The sequence below is a fragment of the Astatotilapia calliptera genome, chromosome 20 (genome assembly GCF_900246225.1).
Source record: "Astatotilapia calliptera chromosome 20, fAstCal1.2, whole genome shotgun sequence".
In the NCBI taxonomy this organism is placed as follows: Eukaryota; Metazoa; Chordata; class Actinopteri; order Cichliformes; family Cichlidae; genus Astatotilapia; species Astatotilapia calliptera.
This window is the reverse complement of record NC_039321.1, coordinates 5,532,313-5,549,693: the sequence shown is the minus strand read 5'-3', so window position 1 is coordinate 5,549,693 and position 17,381 is coordinate 5,532,313. Positions and strand designations below refer to the sequence as shown.

Sequence of the window (17,381 nt, the reverse complement as noted above, 5' to 3'; positions counted from 1 at the left end):
TGCTGCAGAGAAAATAGCTGCACTATTTAATAGCAGAGACATGTAAATACTTTGCATTACATTTTGAATCCACTACCTTAAAAGAGCTCCAATTTACAGACAGAAATGTCAAAAATGTTACAACTATCCCCGGTCTCCCCTACTCAGTTTTTCTATTTCGTTTTTCTAAGTAAAGAACATTCCTGTACAGGGAAGTACACACCCTCATGGGACTGTTAAGGTTTACCTTCAAATACTTAATGTAGTCGTTCCGTGATCAGTATTTCCGTTATGCTGTGATGTTGTGCTTAGACTTTGGTACTTGTGGATTTGTGGTTTCCAGGATTTATATGACCAAGAATGGTGTAAAGGGTTAGCTATTAACAATCCACCGTGACTGAAGCTCAAGCAGTGTTTGATTCAAGGTTGTTGTTTAAATGGTAATAAAATCATTCTTCCTGTAACTGTGCAGAGACCTCAATGCTTATCAAACACTTTATTACAGTTTAGCAATCTGTGGTGTTGTTCTCTGATTAAATTCTTTGACTTCAAGTGTGTCATCCATGTATTTATCACCGACTTTTCTTGATTGATGATCTGCTCCAGCTGAGCGCCATTGACATCCCCGGGCCAGCTGAAGCTGTTGGTGAAATGCTTGAACTGGTGAGCAGCGTGAGAAAAAGAATGCATGCAGAGTGCTCCTGCACTAAATTAATAATTAATTAATCAAATATAGTTGTCTCACAATGTAACATTTGGAAACCAGTGCATTATATTATTTATTTTTGCAATATACGATGCCACAGATCTGAGGTTGAGCAAACTATTGTTGCCTTCATTCTTTTCCATCCCTAATGTACCCACACAAACTTGCTATTTCCATTTACGTACACATTATTTATATTTTATATTTTGTGCATATTTTATAATGCAGATTTCAATGATGCAATCTAGATCTAAAAACTAAATGACAGCAGTTACGCAGTGATTTTGGATTGTGTGTTAGCTGTGTTTCTTTATGTGAGATGCTGTGATTTATGTGCACTCAATATACTGACCTACATCAGAAATCTGGCCTACATTCTCAGCTAAATTATCATCGCTTTTATTTTTCTGATTTTCTTATTTTATATTTATTTATTAATTTTCTTCCAGTCCAGTTTTCCTGTGAGGCGATGCCCCGCCCTAACAGCCTCACACAGACAAAAGCTCGAAATGCTTCTGTTTCTGTCCTAGAGGATGAATACACATCCATGTCGTCGATCTGCCTGCACCTGCGTTAAAGCCATCAGCATGCGAGCTCTGCTGTGACAGGTGGAAAACATGCTCGGTCACTTTGTCGGGTATCAGATTCCCAGTTTGCAGGATGCATTGCGGTAAGTTTCAACGCCATGAAGGACCACTCCCATCTCTACAGCATTCCCATCCTCCCTCTCTCCTCTTGGTGAGCAGCTGCTTAGACCCTCCCTGTTTCACAGCTGCTGAGGAGGAGGAGGAGGAAGGGGAGTGGAGAATGTTCTCTCAAGAAGTCCTGGCTGTCAGCCATTGCTGCTTCCTGTCCTTCTCTTTCATCTCCTGCAGTTCATTTTGAGTGTAGCAACCACTAAAGGCTGGCTGTAAATCATACATCCTCACTGCCTTGCTGAATAATTAATGAGAGAACCCACATTTAGGTGGCTACTAGTTTATACTGCATCAAGGATTTCCCCCTTTTCTTTCAGCCTTACTTAAAAGCATTAAGCTACATGCCTTTTCAGGTGACTCCCATTCTTAACTGGATTTTCAGATAGCTTAAAGGGACGGGTTTTAATGTTGTAACTGCAGACTGTTAAGTCTTAGTGGCGTTTAGGTTCTCTAACACAGCCATTATGTCACATAAACTGCAGTTCAGCCGATTTCAGTTCCTCAAACTGGACAGAACCAGAAGAAGCTCAACCCACACTGGGTGCTGCCGAACAACAGACACACAGGCGGACATGCAGCCACGTGATCGGCCCACTGAATGACATCATTGCAGAGAATCTAGGACAAAGAGGGAGGAGAGCCGAGGAGCTGGCATGGCAGGCAGATACCATGGCAGACTCCTGCAACATTGGGTGCCCGGATGATACCAGCACCTGTGGGGTGGATGCAGCAAAAGCATCAATATTAATGCACTACATTTCTGGAAAAATAAACAATAAAATCCACAAATATTTACAGTCGAAATCTCACCAAAGAGGACAGCTTTGTATTGGTTTGCAGCTTGCCACACCTAAATAATAGATGCTCAAGCCTCTATGCATAATAAATGAGCTTTGTTTGAATTAGCCCTTTATTCAGTGAAAATGAAATGAAATTCAGACTTCTTCTTCTGCCGCTGCTATTAAAATTTACATTGCAAGGAGCTCGTGGACAGTCTTTCTTGTCATGTAATGTATGAGAATATTTTTCACAAAACAAAAAAACGTAACATACCCACATATCCACTAGTAAGAATCACGATATTTATATTTTTCTTATTTCATTGCTGGCTTCTAAAATATTAATATATTGTACTTCTCTTATTTAATTGCAAAAACATTTAGGAGCTATGTCAGAACTGCATCAGCCACCAAATGGTGGTAGTAAACGCGTTTTTTTCCTCCGTGCACAGGAGCAAATCCCCTGCCCTGCCTGTATAAATCTGGTAGCGCCGCCCTCCCATTCAGCAGTTGTTGCATCGACCCCGTTGGGTACAACACGCAACCCAAACAGACCCTTTTTTTAAAAAAAAAAAAGCCTCTTTCTTCACATTTTCTCCTTCTCCTCTTCCTCTTTGAGCCTCAGACGGAATCATGGTAAGATATTTCCCTTCGTTCGTCTCTGAAACCGTTTTTGTAAGGTGGAATTTCAGGTTAGTCAGGCGCCGGTGTCTCGGTTGTTGAACGGGTTTCCCATCGCTAGAAAACCATTTTTAAAACTCAGTAGACACATAAACGCATAGAATAGCAAGTGTTACCGAAACACTCGATATAGATATATTTTAGCGTGAAAACAAATCGTATTACACAGATGATGCACAGATTTGGTCTGCGGCAGTGGCACGATGTGAGTGGCATTGTGTAGAGATGAGAACAATGCACAGAGTGGCGTTGTTTAGACTGACAATAAAGACAGTAGAGCTGCTTTTCATATAAATGAATAGCATTATTTATGTCAATAATCACATTTTTTGTCATTTTAACACGTAAAAATCATAAATCTGGCACCTTACAAACGCACGACCCTGTTTAAAGGCAGGGAGGGGCAGATTGGGTGGGGATGGATGGAGAAATTAAATTGCAGCTATCATTTTTAATTCATAGGATGCAGCAGCAAATGTGTTTTTAATTTAATTTAATTCAAAGGTTAAAGAAAATAAATTGACACAACAAAATGCCTCTATTTTTATATTTGTCCTGAAATATTAAATAAACCTACACTCTCGAAGACGATTTGTGTTCTGTATGATGATTTATTAGGACCAAATTAAGGTTTTGTGCATTACAAAAAGACATAGATCTAATTAGCTAGATTGATGTTATGTTTTCTTCACTGTGATTTTGCATCCTCAAGACATGGAAGCAAGTGGAATATTCCAGGCTGTGTGCATTTGAACAGGGAAATCAATTTGCATGTGTGCTTTTGCTTGCAAAAGAGGGGGAGAGGTAAGAGGGATAAAAGGACAAGAGGACAAAAAACACTGGAGGGAAGAGGAGAGCGTCCTGCCTCTGGGGGGCTGCTGCTGTCAGGCATTTCTTTTCCCTGCTGTTTGTGGTGCAGGGAGGTACCTCCTGCTGCACTGCTCATCTCAGATAGAGGGAGCAACAAAATGTGTCCAATTTTAAGATGCATGTCTTGAGAGAGGTTACATGTAAAAGCAGTGACAAAATGTGGAATAAAATCCAAATTAAATATAGATAGATGACCTTCTTCTTTTTCTTTTCTCTCCACAGCGTGAGTGTATCTCCATCCATGTTGGTCAGGCTGGTGTCCAGATCGGCAATGCCTGCTGGGAGCTTTACTGCCTGGAACATGGGATCCAGCCGGATGGACAGATGCCCAGTGACAAGACTCTCGGAGGAGGAGACGATTCCTTCAACACCTTCTTCAGCGAGACTGGAGCTGGAAAGCACGTCCCCAGAGCTGTTTTTGTGGACCTGGAGCCCACTGTCATCGGTAAGTGTCATCACCGCTCGCTGAACACTAATGTAGGAAAATTAAAAAATCTTTAAAGAAAAACTAACGTAATGTTGTTTGCATAGATGAGGTACGCACTGGTACCTACCGCCAGCTGTTCCACCCTGAGCAGCTGATCACAGGCAAGGAGGATGCTGCCAATAACTACGCCCGTGGACATTATACCATCGGCAAAGAGATCATTGACCTGGTTCTGGACAGGATCCGCAAACTGGTGGGTGAATTCAAAGCAGCTAGTATAAAATGTATATACGAATTAAATTATTGAATGAAGTAACTCATGCCTGGTTGTCATCTCTTCCTCTCTGTCCTCAGGCTGATCAGTGCACTGGTCTTCAGGGCTTCCTGGTGTTCCACAGCTTCGGCGGTGGCACCGGCTCTGGTTTCACCTCCCTGCTGATGGAGCGTCTGTCTGTCGACTACGGCAAGAAGTCCAAGCTGGAGTTCTCCATCTACCCAGCTCCCCAGGTGTCCACCGCTGTGGTGGAGCCCTACAACTCCATCCTGACCACCCACACCACCCTAGAGCACTCTGACTGTGCCTTCATGGTAGATAACGAGGCCATCTACGATATCTGCCGTAGGAACCTCGATATCGAGCGTCCTACTTACACCAACCTGAACAGGCTGATCAGTCAGATTGTGTCCTCCATCACTGCTTCCCTCCGCTTTGATGGTGCCCTCAATGTTGATCTGACAGAGTTCCAGACCAACTTGGTGCCATACCCCCGTATCCACTTCCCCCTGGCCACCTATGCTCCAGTCATCTCTGCAGAGAAGGCTTACCACGAGCAGCTCTCAGTGGCTGAGATCACAAACGCCTGCTTTGAGCCAGCCAATCAGATGGTGAAATGTGACCCTCGTCACGGCAAGTACATGGCCTGCTGCCTCCTGTTCCGTGGTGATGTGGTGCCCAAAGATGTCAATGCTGCCATTGCCACCATCAAAACCAAACGCACCATCCAGTTTGTGGACTGGTGCCCCACTGGTTTCAAGGTTGGCATCAACTACCAGCCCCCCACTGTGGTTCCTGGTGGAGATCTGGCCAAGGTCCAGAGGGCTGTGTGCATGCTGAGCAACACCACTGCTATTGCAGAGGCCTGGGCTCGCCTCGACCACAAGTTCGATCTGATGTACGCTAAGCGTGCCTTTGTTCACTGGTACGTGGGTGAGGGTATGGAGGAGGGAGAGTTCTCCGAGGCCAGAGAGGACATGGCAGCTCTGGAGAAGGATTATGAGGAGGTGGGAGTTGACTCCATTGAGGGTGAGGGAGAGGAGGAAGGAGAGGAGTATTAAAACAAGCATTAACAGATAATAATTGATTGCAATGTGTTCTTGAATGCATTCCAAACAGAAATGTTTGTCAGTTTGGCTGTTAAGACTAAAAACTCCTGAAAATGTCAAGTTTGGCTGTCTTCTAAATAAAACCTCTGTGATGTGAAGTCCTTTGCCCTGTGTTTATTCAACCCAAATACATATTTACAACAACAAAATGATGCAACTCCAAATTTTGAGCTATAATTTTGAAGATTCTGTATTTAAAGCTCAAAGCTTGTCAGAATATATACGTGGATATATTATGTTTTCTTAAACATTAACAATGTCTATTATAATCAGAAGCTGGACAACTAATTGGTTTCAATTTCAATTACTTCAACAGAAACCCAGTACTTTTTTCTACCTGGTGTCATTAATTCATGCGTGAATAATCATCAACAATTTAGAAAGAATATATCAGTATCTCAAAGCTGTTATTTATCAGTGATGAGAAATAAAATTAATTAATTGTGCAGTCCTCTGGTTGCCACATAGTAATTCTCTTTTTTCTACTTTTTACTAATGAAGAGTTAGAATGAGAAGGAATGCAGGGTCAGATTTTACATGAATACAGAAAGGTATTGGGAAGTACTTCTTTAATCCCCCAATAAGCTCTGCAGAGCATCAGTGTAGTCACTTTATTGGCAAAAACATAAATGAAAGACAACTCTTTTAAGTAATGTTTATTGAAAAAACATTCAAACTTTGTCCAGATTTATGCATTTATATCTACCACACTTGCTTTAAGTAGGTACAAAAAAAAGATCAGCGCATGTTTAAGGTATAATTCTAGGAAATTGTTTGATTTCATCCTAAATATAACACATCAGTGTCTGTAATTCAACAGATGCTTAAAAAAAGTATTAAAAAAAAACATCCCCGGTGCTTGTGACACCCATAACCACTTGTATTTAGCTGTGTGAGGCTGTGACGATTCACACCGGCTTGTCCTGCAGCAGAGGACAGTTGTCCACGACTCCTCGCCGGTTCAGGATGTTCCAGAAAGATGAGGGTCCAGAGGTGCTTTGAGCCCCGCGGAGCTGTGAGCCTCCAGACACAGTGACGTCTTCCTTCAGAGGACGGTAGGACTTAAAGCGCCTGTCGAGCAAAACAATCACAGGCTATTTTTAAGCATTTATGATTTATTCATGTTAAAGTATGAAATAATAATGTTAACAGGGTTGCCTTCATTAGTAAACCAACAGATTCTTATATGCACATCACTTCCACTCTACATAACCTTTTAACGATTTTAAGTTCACTGACAGTAATGTTGTGTTTTTCACTCTCATTACACTTTTGGTGTCTTTTTTTGCTGCAGCAGGCTTCTGTTTGTCAAAGAAAAACTCATTTAAAAAAAACTCTTTATGCTACATGTTCAGCCCCAAAGTAAAGGCCTACAAATTTGTATGTCTTTTTACCAACCTGTCATGTTTGTGCATCAAAGACTGTATATCAAAGATGGATGTAACCACAGTGCCGTAGCACAAGTGGTCACCTTCATGTGAAAAACCACAGTTCCTCTTATGGCTGCTTTAGGCTGGTTCCTCAACCGAGTCAGTTAAAATACTGGACATGTTAACAGCCTGCTACAAATAAACACTTTGATTTCTCATTTTTGTTTCGACCTTTCATAACGAGCTTAATGATGATATCTAAGTTAGCTGTTGGCTGCATATTATTTTTACCCTATTCCTCTGTATTCCTCTTAAAATATATGAAACAAGAAGCACTTCGAGAGCACAACCCTTCGCAAAGGCAGCTCACTCTCTGGGCAATATTTACTTTTAAGGGAATAGTATTATATGTTGCATATATTATATTTTAATATAATATATAATAAAATAAAGTGAAATTAGTTGAAAATGTGAAAATATTTTTGAAGTTTTGTTTTGCAAAAAATAATATTTATTCAGAAACTTTGCACGTGTTCAAGTTGACATGTATTTAAATTGTTATAACATGTTACTGTAACATAAATAACAAATCATAACCATTGTCCTTTACTAAATGTTGAATCCCCATATATCATTCCCTATATATATTTTTGTTATCAATACAAACAATAGCAGTAAGAAACAGAGTTTTAAACAGATCTATATAACGTTGTTATCACTCTGACTTTCACATCAATCTCTTGACCTTGACGCAGAGGAAAGAGGTCATGAGTGGCATGATATTTTAAATCTCTATATAGCACTTTCTAAAAGTTATAAGGCTTTTTGTCCATTTTTCCACCAATAAATCATTAAGTTCAATCAAGTTGACCTTGAAAACTTTTTTACTCACACACACATGCAATCACTACCAAAAACAACCTCCTTGGTGGAGGTAATAAGAAAACAGCCATCTAGAAATAAGTTGGAGTTCTTACTTGTAAGAATATGCCACTATTCCGACTGCCAGAACAAATACCAGGACACCCAGCAGCATGGCGATAATTTCCGACGAGGACAAACCAGAGCCTGAAACAAGGATCACACTGTCAGGTCGAAGCAGACACATCAAATGCTGTCAAACCAAATCAATTCATGTTACTGTTGTATGGGGGGTTATGTTGCATACCCATGTCAACGTGGACTTTGGCACTTGTTACAGCTAAACTGACATCATTGGTCAAGGAAACATTGATGCAGTAGACACCAGAGTCATTGAGGAAGTGGTGGAGTACCAGCTGGCACTCTTCTGATGGCTCCACCATGTTGCACACTGAGTGAATTGGCCTCAAGCACTCAGAATCCAAAAGCACACTGCAGACCTCTTTGGGAAGGCTGCAGGAGAAAGAAAGTGAGTAAAATCTAACTGTACACTTTAAAGTGTGCCTATTTTTACTCATTTAGAGGTTCTTGCTTTGATTCTTGGACTCTACTAAATAGCTTTGCACTACCCAGAGTTCAAAATAACCAGTTCTTAATCAGATACTGGTTCAACTGTCTTAAACGTCTTAAATGTTTTAACTTTCTTTCGATTCCCTTTAAGCCAACTTTCTTCTGGTTCTTTTCTTCCGAAGCCAAATTTCTTTTCACAAAGAGAAGGCTTAAATAGGTTTGATAATAATAATAACAACCAAGAACAGAAGTAAAAGGGGGGAAAACAACATTTGAAACAAAAAAAATAGTGTATATACTGATGAGTGTTATAATGGTTATCCTTTCCCCTAATTTCTTATCACTAAAGACATACATAAAGGCCAAAATCACATATTAGTCATATAGGAAGCTGAGGCCTCATATGGAAGACATTAATTATTCAGCACATTCATATTGTGGTAGAACAGGAGACCTGTAAGCAGGACAAAGTAGACTGGACTTCACATGGTCAAATTGTTTCTGCATGTCTGGATTTTCTTTCTTGTTTGGAATCATATAAGCAGGGACAGTCGTGAATCCATAGTGTCTTAGATATAGTTATTTGCACCACATAATAATGCAGTGCAAATAATTCATGCTGTTATGCGAATAAGATCAAAATCTGCTGCTTTCTAATTAACATGGTTATTATCTCTCTATTTCATAGCCATTTACAATCGACTATAATAAAAAATAGACACTGAAAACAGATTTTAATGTTAAAAAAGGATCCATTTCTCCTGATTCAATTAGTTGGATTTGGTTACAGTATGACAGAGCTCATATCTTAGCAGATCATCTGTACGATTATGTTATCATCCCCTCAAAAACTTCCTGAGGAAGCAGACAAACGTTCAGCTACTCTCCCCTTGGCCTCAGACTCACACACGAAACACTTTGACAGTCAATGTTATCAGGAAGGCTGAGTGCTTGGAGCCATCTGGAGCCTGTTTACAAAGGAGCCTGTGTATAAACCGTTCTTACTATTGGAAATGTTCCACCTCTGTGAATGTAATAAGATGACTAGATTTCCTTTAGAGGCTTTCATTTATTCTGTGGCAGCTTAAAACCACTCACCTTCCCAGGCAGGTCACGGTGACATCCAAAACATTTTTGTTCATCCTGGGTGTTGCCATCACTGTATTGTCCATGTGTACAATCTCTACTTTTTCAATTCCCTCTGAAAACAAAGACGCAGAGAAAGAATCTCACTGATAATCACCTTTTAATTTGTCTCTGGCTGTGTTTTTTACATTTAAGGAAAAGGGTACAAATAAAACTCACCAAATATTTCTATGCTGGTGCAGAAGGATCCATAACGATATATCACACAATCGTCATCAGAGGATTTTTTGTCGGCATCCCTCTTAACCAGCACAACAACTGGAGCTTGTCCCGTGAGTGTGACTGTGCGCTTAGTGTCTGGTGAGAACAGCCAGAGAATTATTGCACAAACAATTCATACTGGCATTTGTAAGTTGCACCAAAGACACATCAGCAACTTTTGCAAATTGTTTTGGCTGCTGTGAAACAAGATTTGCAACATCTTTAATTTTACAACTGCATCAGGAGCGCAAACTGATGCAAAAGCAAGAAAATGCAAGACAGACAGCTGTTAGGTTAGTAAGATGAAATTTATGGAGTAAGATTAGTTTATATGCATGTTTATTCCTGGATTTCCTTACTTACTTCACTGCTCCTTTAACATGTCGACTCTTATTTTGGTGCGTTTTGTAGCTTCATAATCAAATCACATGGAATAAGGTAAAATGGACTGAGATCTCCCAGCCAGCATGCAAATCGCATGTAAAGATGATAAAGTCCAACACAGCTGTTTGAATTTGCTCAGCTTGCTTTGTACAATGGTGGTGTTTCAAAAAACATTTACATTTGAGGAAATCATTCAATGATCTTATCCTGATCATCTGACAGTTCGCTTGCTGATATGTTTGCCCTTTAACAGGATGCTTTGTTGTTTCTGCACATTTTAATAAGCTCCAGTATTTGACAGGGAAAGTATCTGAAAGTAATAGATATTTAATAGATTCCCAGATATTTTTCTAATCCACTCTAGCCACGTCTGTAGATGGACATGTGCGGCATGCACGTGGCAGCTGCCAGTCCATGGTGTGCATGAAGTAATCCATGAATTGTCTCTTTGTGCAAAACAAGAATCTCAACTGATGTATGACTGTAAGGCGTGACTGCTGAGTCACTCTCAAGTCATTCAGCGGCTTGACAAAAAGGAAAAGTGACAGACGGTTGAACATTGTACATTTAGAATCTAAAATCTTTATCCTTATATAATCTTTTTGAATCTATAACTGCTGGTGTGAAATGCAGAAGTCCAGTGCAGGTTACAAGTTTTTACATCTAACAATGTCATTTAGACTCTTAATGTATGCTAAAATACATTTTTATAAGCGTTAATATCTCTGCCATAGTTTTTAAAGTTTCAGTAATAGCAGGCCGTTCAATTTCAGATTTTATATTTAATGTATGTAATGCAATGAATCACCAGTTCACAACAAAAGACCCTAAAATTTTAGCTATAATATAGCAAAAGAATCCAGCGAACAGACCAATCAGATCACTTGTGAACAGCACTTGGCCACAGTGGGAACAAAGAACTCCGTCTCAAGAGGAAGAGACTGCCGTTTGAGGTTTGGATTTGAGGTTGAGGGACAAGAGGATGATGGAGAGACCAGGTGTATGAAACAACTGTACATAATGCTTTAATGAGAAGTCTGTGTGAGTTTTATGTGTATGAATCCTGCACATGTTTCCTCATGTGTGGCTAAGCTTGAAACATTTATCTTCCAGGAAACTTTTGACTATTTTCATGCAAATGTTGCTCACCTGCTGTCAGCCTGTTCCCCGCCTCTCTGTGAGCTAGCAGCTGGTTGATGGGAGACGGAGTCTTTTCCACAGTTGGCGTTTCCTGGGCCAACTGAGTGTTGGGGGCAGTGGAGGCCTCGTACTCGGTGTTGTCCTCTTCCGTGTCCGAAGGACCAGTGTTGACATTTACACCAACTGACTTGGTGGAAACCAGAACAGGCCCAGCAGATGCCAGTACAGGAGCTTTCACTGCAAACATATTCATTTACGTTCATGAAGGCAGGATCAGTATTACACACATATCTATCTGTCTGCTCTGCATTTCTCTCTCCTCTTCTCGCTCACTCCTGAACCAATCAAAGCAGATGGCAGCCCTTCACTCAGACTCATTCCCTTGTTGGTTTCTTCCCCTAAAAAGATCGTTCTTCCTCCCTTTCATCACCACTTTCTTACTCATAGTGGATCACTGGAGTTCTTTACCTTATATTATAAAACACTTCCTGTATTTGATCACAGTAAACTTTAATGTTTTAAACTTGTGCTCATCTTGAACTTAACTTCTGATTATTGCTGCTCCTGTCACCAGGGGGCAGCGTTTTACAAGTTGCTGTGTTAAACTGCTTTCAGATGCACATTTTTTCTGTTTGTTTGTTTGTTTTGTTTTGTTTGGGGGGAGGGGGGGGGGGGTCTTTTTTCTTTTTAGCTCCAGCCCCATTTGCTTAAGAGATTTTTCCCATTCAACTCCTGAAGAAAGATATGATTAACTAACTGCACCATCTTGTGGTTCAAATAGGTATTACATAAACGTACAGCCTGACCATAGTTTAACTTCATTTGATATCTCACATTATTATTTTATATATAAAATCATTTTGGTTGTTCTTTCATGTTTTGTTGATAGTTTTTAGACATTACATAGTTTTTAGACATTATATACTTTGCATAAAGATTTCAGTTTAAACATGTTATTATATCTATTGCTGAATTTTAAGGAAGCAACATTAATTGTTTTTATTATGGGTATTTGTAAATTCCACTGTTGTATTTGTCACATTTTTAACATGCTCTGAGTCTGAATGACTTCTACCATGACCGCATCTCTCTTGTAAAACCGATTTTTATTTCAATGGGACTTCCAAGTAAAATAAAGAGAATTAAACAAATAAAATGTAGTGTAGTGCTTTGCATTTTAACTACACTTTCACTTTGGCAACCCAAAGGTCGCTGGTTCAATTCCAGCTAGAGACACAAATCCCTTTGGGCAAGGTTGTATCAGGAAGAGCCTCCAGCATAAAACTTTGCCAAAGCAAACATGTGGAGTGACTCGCTGTGGGATCTGGCAAAATTCACTTTATTTTGGCTACTTTATTATGTTTTAATTCATATTTTCACTCCAAATGTTGAATTCATCAGCAAGTGAGAGTTAATGTAATCATCTATGTGCATAATAATACTGACACAGTGTTGACTTGACATTTGAAAAGAAAAAAATGGAAAAAAACAAACCTAAATCTAGAGAATAATGAGAATAATATTTTTCATGTTAGTAAATGACTCAGACTCACTAAGTATTTTTATGATCCTTTAATAACTGTGTGCTACCTGTGGTGCCCGGATTGTTAGATGGACCAGGGGTCTTGGTTGGGGTATCCACTGGTGGGTCACAGGCCTTGTCCGGGATGACCGCCTGGATCACCACTTTAGGTTTGAATGAGCCTGAGCTGATGTAGGTGTGAGTGACAGTCAGCTCTCTGGAAATCAGAGCCCCGCTTGCATCCCCAAAGTCCCAGTTGAAGGTGATGTCTGCGTTGCTGAGGTACTCGCTGGGGTCGTGGAGAGTGATGGTGAAGGCGATCGCCCTGTTCTGGATGAAGCGCATGTCGGCCACCTCGATGTCATTGACTTGGTCCAAAGAGACAGCGAAGGGGATTTGATCTGAGGAGGACGCCAAAGCATGATGTTAACAAATAAATGAGCAACGGATTTGCATTTCATGACTATCATGAGAGAACGTGAGAGCAAATATTTCCCCTCACTCCTTTATTTTAGGCTTTATTAAGCAACAAACAGATTTATTATGCTTTTAATGAATGTTTCAGTTAGCATCTTATTATGCAGTGCACTCTTATTTTATTTCATGCATATCTCTACTAAATTATAATTCCACTATTTTGTTCCTTTGCCTGACCTGAACGCTATGTTTCTGTTTTCTGTCTGTTACTAACCAGTGATGGAGAACTGTGTGGAGGCATATCCCAAAGGAATGAACTTCTCTTTGCTGCGGTAGTGGTAGATAACGATGTCCATGGTGTAGGAGCCCAGAGGGATGTCATCTGTGCCGATAGTCAGGGAGGAGGAGGGCCCGTCTGCCACCTGCCAGTACTGACCTGCCAAATGAGCAGCAGAAGCCCAGTGAGATAACACTGAACAGATCGTTTAAAGAGAAACTGAAGTGCTTTTCAATGCTTTCTGACTTGTATATAGATATACAGTCATAATAAATCTCAGTACAAGAAAACAAAAGTTTCAGCTTCAAGTTTCTTCACCTCTCTTTAGCATCGTCTGTTACTTTGGATGTTTAAACCCAGGTATTTAAACTCACCTGCCTTCACTACCTCTACTCCTTGTTTACCTTTCCACCTGTTTCCCTCTAATTCACACACATATATTCCTCTTCACTCCAGAGCATCTCCACCACTCCAGGCTCTCCTCCACTTGTTCTCTGTTCTCACTACAGATCACAATGTAATCACAGCCCCACCTTCAGTCCGTCTGCCACTCCCACTGCACACCTCACCACTGTCGTGTTTTCCTCATAGAAGCATTTCATTTTGTTATTCATCTACTCATTTATTAATAGAAGTGAGCTCCTCTCACCCCAGGTCTTCCACACAAACACGTAGGCGGGTTTCTTGTCTTTTTTCACTAGCGTTCCATCAGGGAACACAGCCTCCCAGTCTGTGTTCTGTGTTGGGTATACTGGCTCAGACTCAAGATGCTTTGTTCCTGTAACAGGAAGAGAGATTCTAATAATTTATGATTTCACAGATAAGCCCCTGACATGCTGTTGTTAAATAAGTGATGGTGCAATGTGGAAAGTTATTATAATTCATTACTATTCTTCCTGTGGGGACTGGCCGCTGCAAAACACTTTTAATTGCACTGATTAAATAAATGCATTAAGTCACTGAGGGTCAAACGTGCATGCGTTACCATTGATTACGCAGTCTTCAGCCCAAACCACGTCTCCATCAGGCAGCACCTTTTGTTTGTGTGGAAACTGCAGGTCAATAGTGAAGGTAACTCTGGCTCCAGTCAAAGTTGGGGAATCATTTCCAACATTAAACGTCACTTTTCCTCCTGTCCCAAAGACAGAAATGAAAGTATCTGTCAGTATAATACTTCATTCAGGACAATAAAAAAGCAAATAAATGAATAAAATAAACATCTTTAAAGATAGACAGACAGACAGACATTTAGATTTAGATTTAGATTTAGATTTAGATTTAGATTTAGATTTAGAAGAGATAGTTTACAACTGATGTACCTTTCCAAGAGTCTTTGTATCGTGGGTCTCCATCTTTCCAGATCGGGTACATCTTGGTGTTCCATGACGGGTAACGAGTGAAGCGGTTTTTGGGCTCTGAAATATCGGAAATAAATATTTAAAACAGAATACAAACTCTCCTCCATACTAAAGATTTAATTTGTTACTGTGGGTTTAAAGCTTTCTTGTAATTCTCTGTTATCTGGTAGTAATTAAACAGAACGGGTGCCATTAAAGGGAGTTGTCCCAGTGATTAAAACTAACTTTTATAGTTCTCACAAACCTCTTTGTTGTTTCTTACAGCAGCCCAAAAGTCACTGTTGTTATTTATTTATTACTGGAGCTATGATTTGATTTATAAAATGTAGCTGAAGATGGATAAATAGATGAATGAGGGGTTTTGCAGTATGGAGCTCTGATCTCAATCCCTCTCATGTGATGCTCAGCTGAGTGTGTGTGATTAACAGCGTCACATGCTGGGTTGAGTTTGGATTAAACCTATTGGCAGATAAAGACTCTCCAATTATGAATTTAGCCTCAGTTATTTTACAGCAATCACTTTCCTCTTTCAGTCAATTCATGGAAAACCTTGAGTGAACATTAGATGTGTAAAAAGTTTACTCCGGAGCTGAGGCAGAATTTAGTGACAGCCGCTCAACTTTATTATTTATTCAAGTTTTGGGTTTTGTTGCCCATCATTTAGGAAGAAAGCTCTTCAAAGGCTGGATAAGAGGAATTATTACAGCAATCGGTAACTCCCAGCTCTTTTTTATTTACTGTAAGTTTTTAAAGTGAGTGTTTGGCTTCTTGTTCTGCAAAGACTGAATTCTGTGTTATTCATGTGTCATGTCTTTCATGCATGGTTGAGTAAAGAGGTCAGAGGTCACATCTTATTGACCACAACATTGTACCGTTTTATTACACATGACTCTGCATATACATGTCGCTCTTTATGTTACTACACAGGTTGTATTTCTTATTTGTGAAGTGACAAAACATTAAGTTTAAATTCCCTCTCTGAGGAAACCTGTGATCAAAATTAAACAGACATGCTGAAGAAGCTTTTATCAAATATTCACAGATTTCTGTGGAAGTATGCAAAGTAGAGCCATTTTAGAGAGATAATTCTTCATTTGCATTTCAGAAAACTTGTAATATAAAAATAAGATTCTCAGTGTAAATAATCATCTACACAAGTTTCATGGTAATACCACATCTAAATGTTTCTATTTTTACCCCATATTCATAAAATAATCTAAAGAGTTGTGGCTTAGAAACAAGAAATAAATAGATTGTATTATTTTTTTCTTTGTACAGTGAGCAATTTTCTAGTTTAAAAAAACAAATATGACGGATAACATGAAAGAAATCAAATCAAATTTGTATTCTTCGGGGTTCTGAAGGTACTTGGACATTTAAAACTGTTGTGTGGACAAATGAATTCCATAAAAATGTAACTAAATCTGTGTAAAATACACGTAGTAATGTTTTAATCACTCACATCTACAATCTCAGTAACAGAATGCTACTACTTTACTTCTACTACTTTAAATGAATGGTTCAGTTATTTGCAGAGATTCATATAACAGTACACAATAACATTTTAACACACCCAAAACTCACAACATTATAAAAATAGTCTTCCAGTATGGCAGTAAAATGCCAGTTAAATATTAATGGAGTGTATGAAACTTGGGCATATTTATAATTATTAATATTTCTTCATACTTCAGCTACTTTTACACAGTTGATTTTTAAAGCTTTCTCCAGGTTGTTTGTTCATTTTTACGTTTGTGATGCTGAATCAAAATCTCATCCTAATACTGAAAATTCTCTCTTTAAATCTGAAGATTTCTAATCTAAATCATACGTGACTCTGCGTCTTCCTCTTACTGCTTAAAGCATTTTTAAATGAAAAAGCATTTTCTTTACTCACTTGCCACAGTTTGTGAAGCTGCTGCCACCAGCACCAAAAGTACAGCAGACGTCCACATCATCTCTGTGAAATATCCCGTTAGTGAGCAGCAGGCAACAGAAAACTGGCTTTATAAACGGTCTGATGTTTGACCTCACGTGATGCACTAGCAGCAGAAACGCCTTCTTCCTCCACTCAGAGTTCGGGGCGCCTGAAGCAACAGGCCTGGTGTGCATAGAGTCAAAGCTCGTCTCAGGGATTACAGTCACACCTCCAGCTGGGAAAGAGCCACACGATCACTTAAGGAATGTTTACGGTAATTCCACATTTAACATAGGTTCACAAGTTCACAAGTAAAAGTCTAGTAAGTACTTTCACTCAAATTCTGCATTGGCCTACTTAGCATTACTCTACTAACATCACATTCTACGCTACATTTAAGAGGAAAACATTTCACTTTTTACAGTACATTTTTACAGCTGACATTAGTATTTATTTTGATTATAAAACCTATATAAAACATATAATTTATGTACTTAATTACTCAGACTCGGTTCAGGCTCCAGTTTAGCCAACCTAGATACTAAAATGATACAGTGGCATTAAAGTATCATTAAGCTACATGTCATCTAAGGACTTAATGCATTTTTGCATTGATTTTACTTTTTTCTTAAATTTTTTTATTACCAAGTAATAAACATTAGTGATATTTATTATCATGCTAATGTGGCTTTGT

The 17,381-nt window shown here is 39.3% G+C and overlaps 2 protein-coding genes across 2 annotated transcripts; one reads left to right on the top strand and one right to left on the bottom strand.

Moving 5' to 3' along the window:
• The first annotated feature begins 2,655 nt into the window (after window positions 1-2,655).
• tuba1c (tubulin, alpha 1c) lies at window positions 2,656-5,621 on the top strand. Its single transcript, XM_026153349.1, has 4 exons — window positions 2,656-2,798; window positions 3,936-4,158; window positions 4,245-4,393; window positions 4,495-5,621. The coding sequence occupies exons 1-4, from the start codon at window positions 2,796-2,798 to the stop codon at window positions 5,473-5,475; spliced, it is 1,356 nt and encodes a 451-aa protein (XP_026009134.1). The 5' UTR covers window positions 2,656-2,795; the 3' UTR covers window positions 5,476-5,621.
• Window positions 5,622-6,164: 543 nt separating this feature from the next.
• On the bottom strand, window positions 6,165-16,764 carry pmelb (premelanosome protein b). The gene is made up of 12 exons (XM_026153344.1): window positions 16,667-16,764; window positions 14,731-14,826; window positions 14,397-14,543; window positions 14,061-14,189; window positions 13,409-13,570; window positions 12,786-13,118; window positions 11,205-11,432; window positions 9,630-9,767; window positions 9,423-9,525; window positions 8,062-8,267; window positions 7,871-7,961; window positions 6,165-6,594 (listed from the first exon to the last, which is right to left on the bottom strand). The coding sequence occupies exons 1-12, from the start codon at window positions 16,725-16,727 to the stop codon at window positions 6,432-6,434; spliced, it is 1,857 nt and encodes a 618-aa protein (XP_026009129.1). The 5' UTR covers window positions 16,728-16,764; the 3' UTR covers window positions 6,165-6,431.
• Between the last annotated feature and the right edge of the window lie 617 nt (window positions 16,765-17,381).

Excerpts from the sequence above, each read along its gene's own strand:
- tuba1c (XM_026153349.1), top strand. Across the intron at positions 4,159-4,244 it reads CCTGGAGCCCACTGTCATCG|ATGAGGTACGCACTGGTACC; the intron begins GTAAGTGTCATC and ends TTGTTTGCATAG. Across the intron at positions 4,394-4,494 it reads TGGACAGGATCCGCAAACTG|GCTGATCAGTGCACTGGTCT; the intron begins GTGGGTGAATTC and ends CTCTGTCCTCAG.
- pmelb (XM_026153344.1), bottom strand. The coding sequence starts at position 16,727 with ATGATGTGGACGTCTGCTGTACTTTTGGTGCTGGTGGCAGCAGCTTCA. Across the intron at positions 14,544-14,730 it reads ATACAAAGACTCTTGGAAAG|GAGGAAAAGTGACGTTTAAT; the intron begins GTACATCAGTTG and ends TCTTTGGGACAG. Across the intron at positions 9,768-11,204 it reads GGGGAACAGGCTGACAGCAG|ACACTAAGCGCACAGTCACA; the intron begins GTGAGCAACATT and ends TGTTCTCACCAG.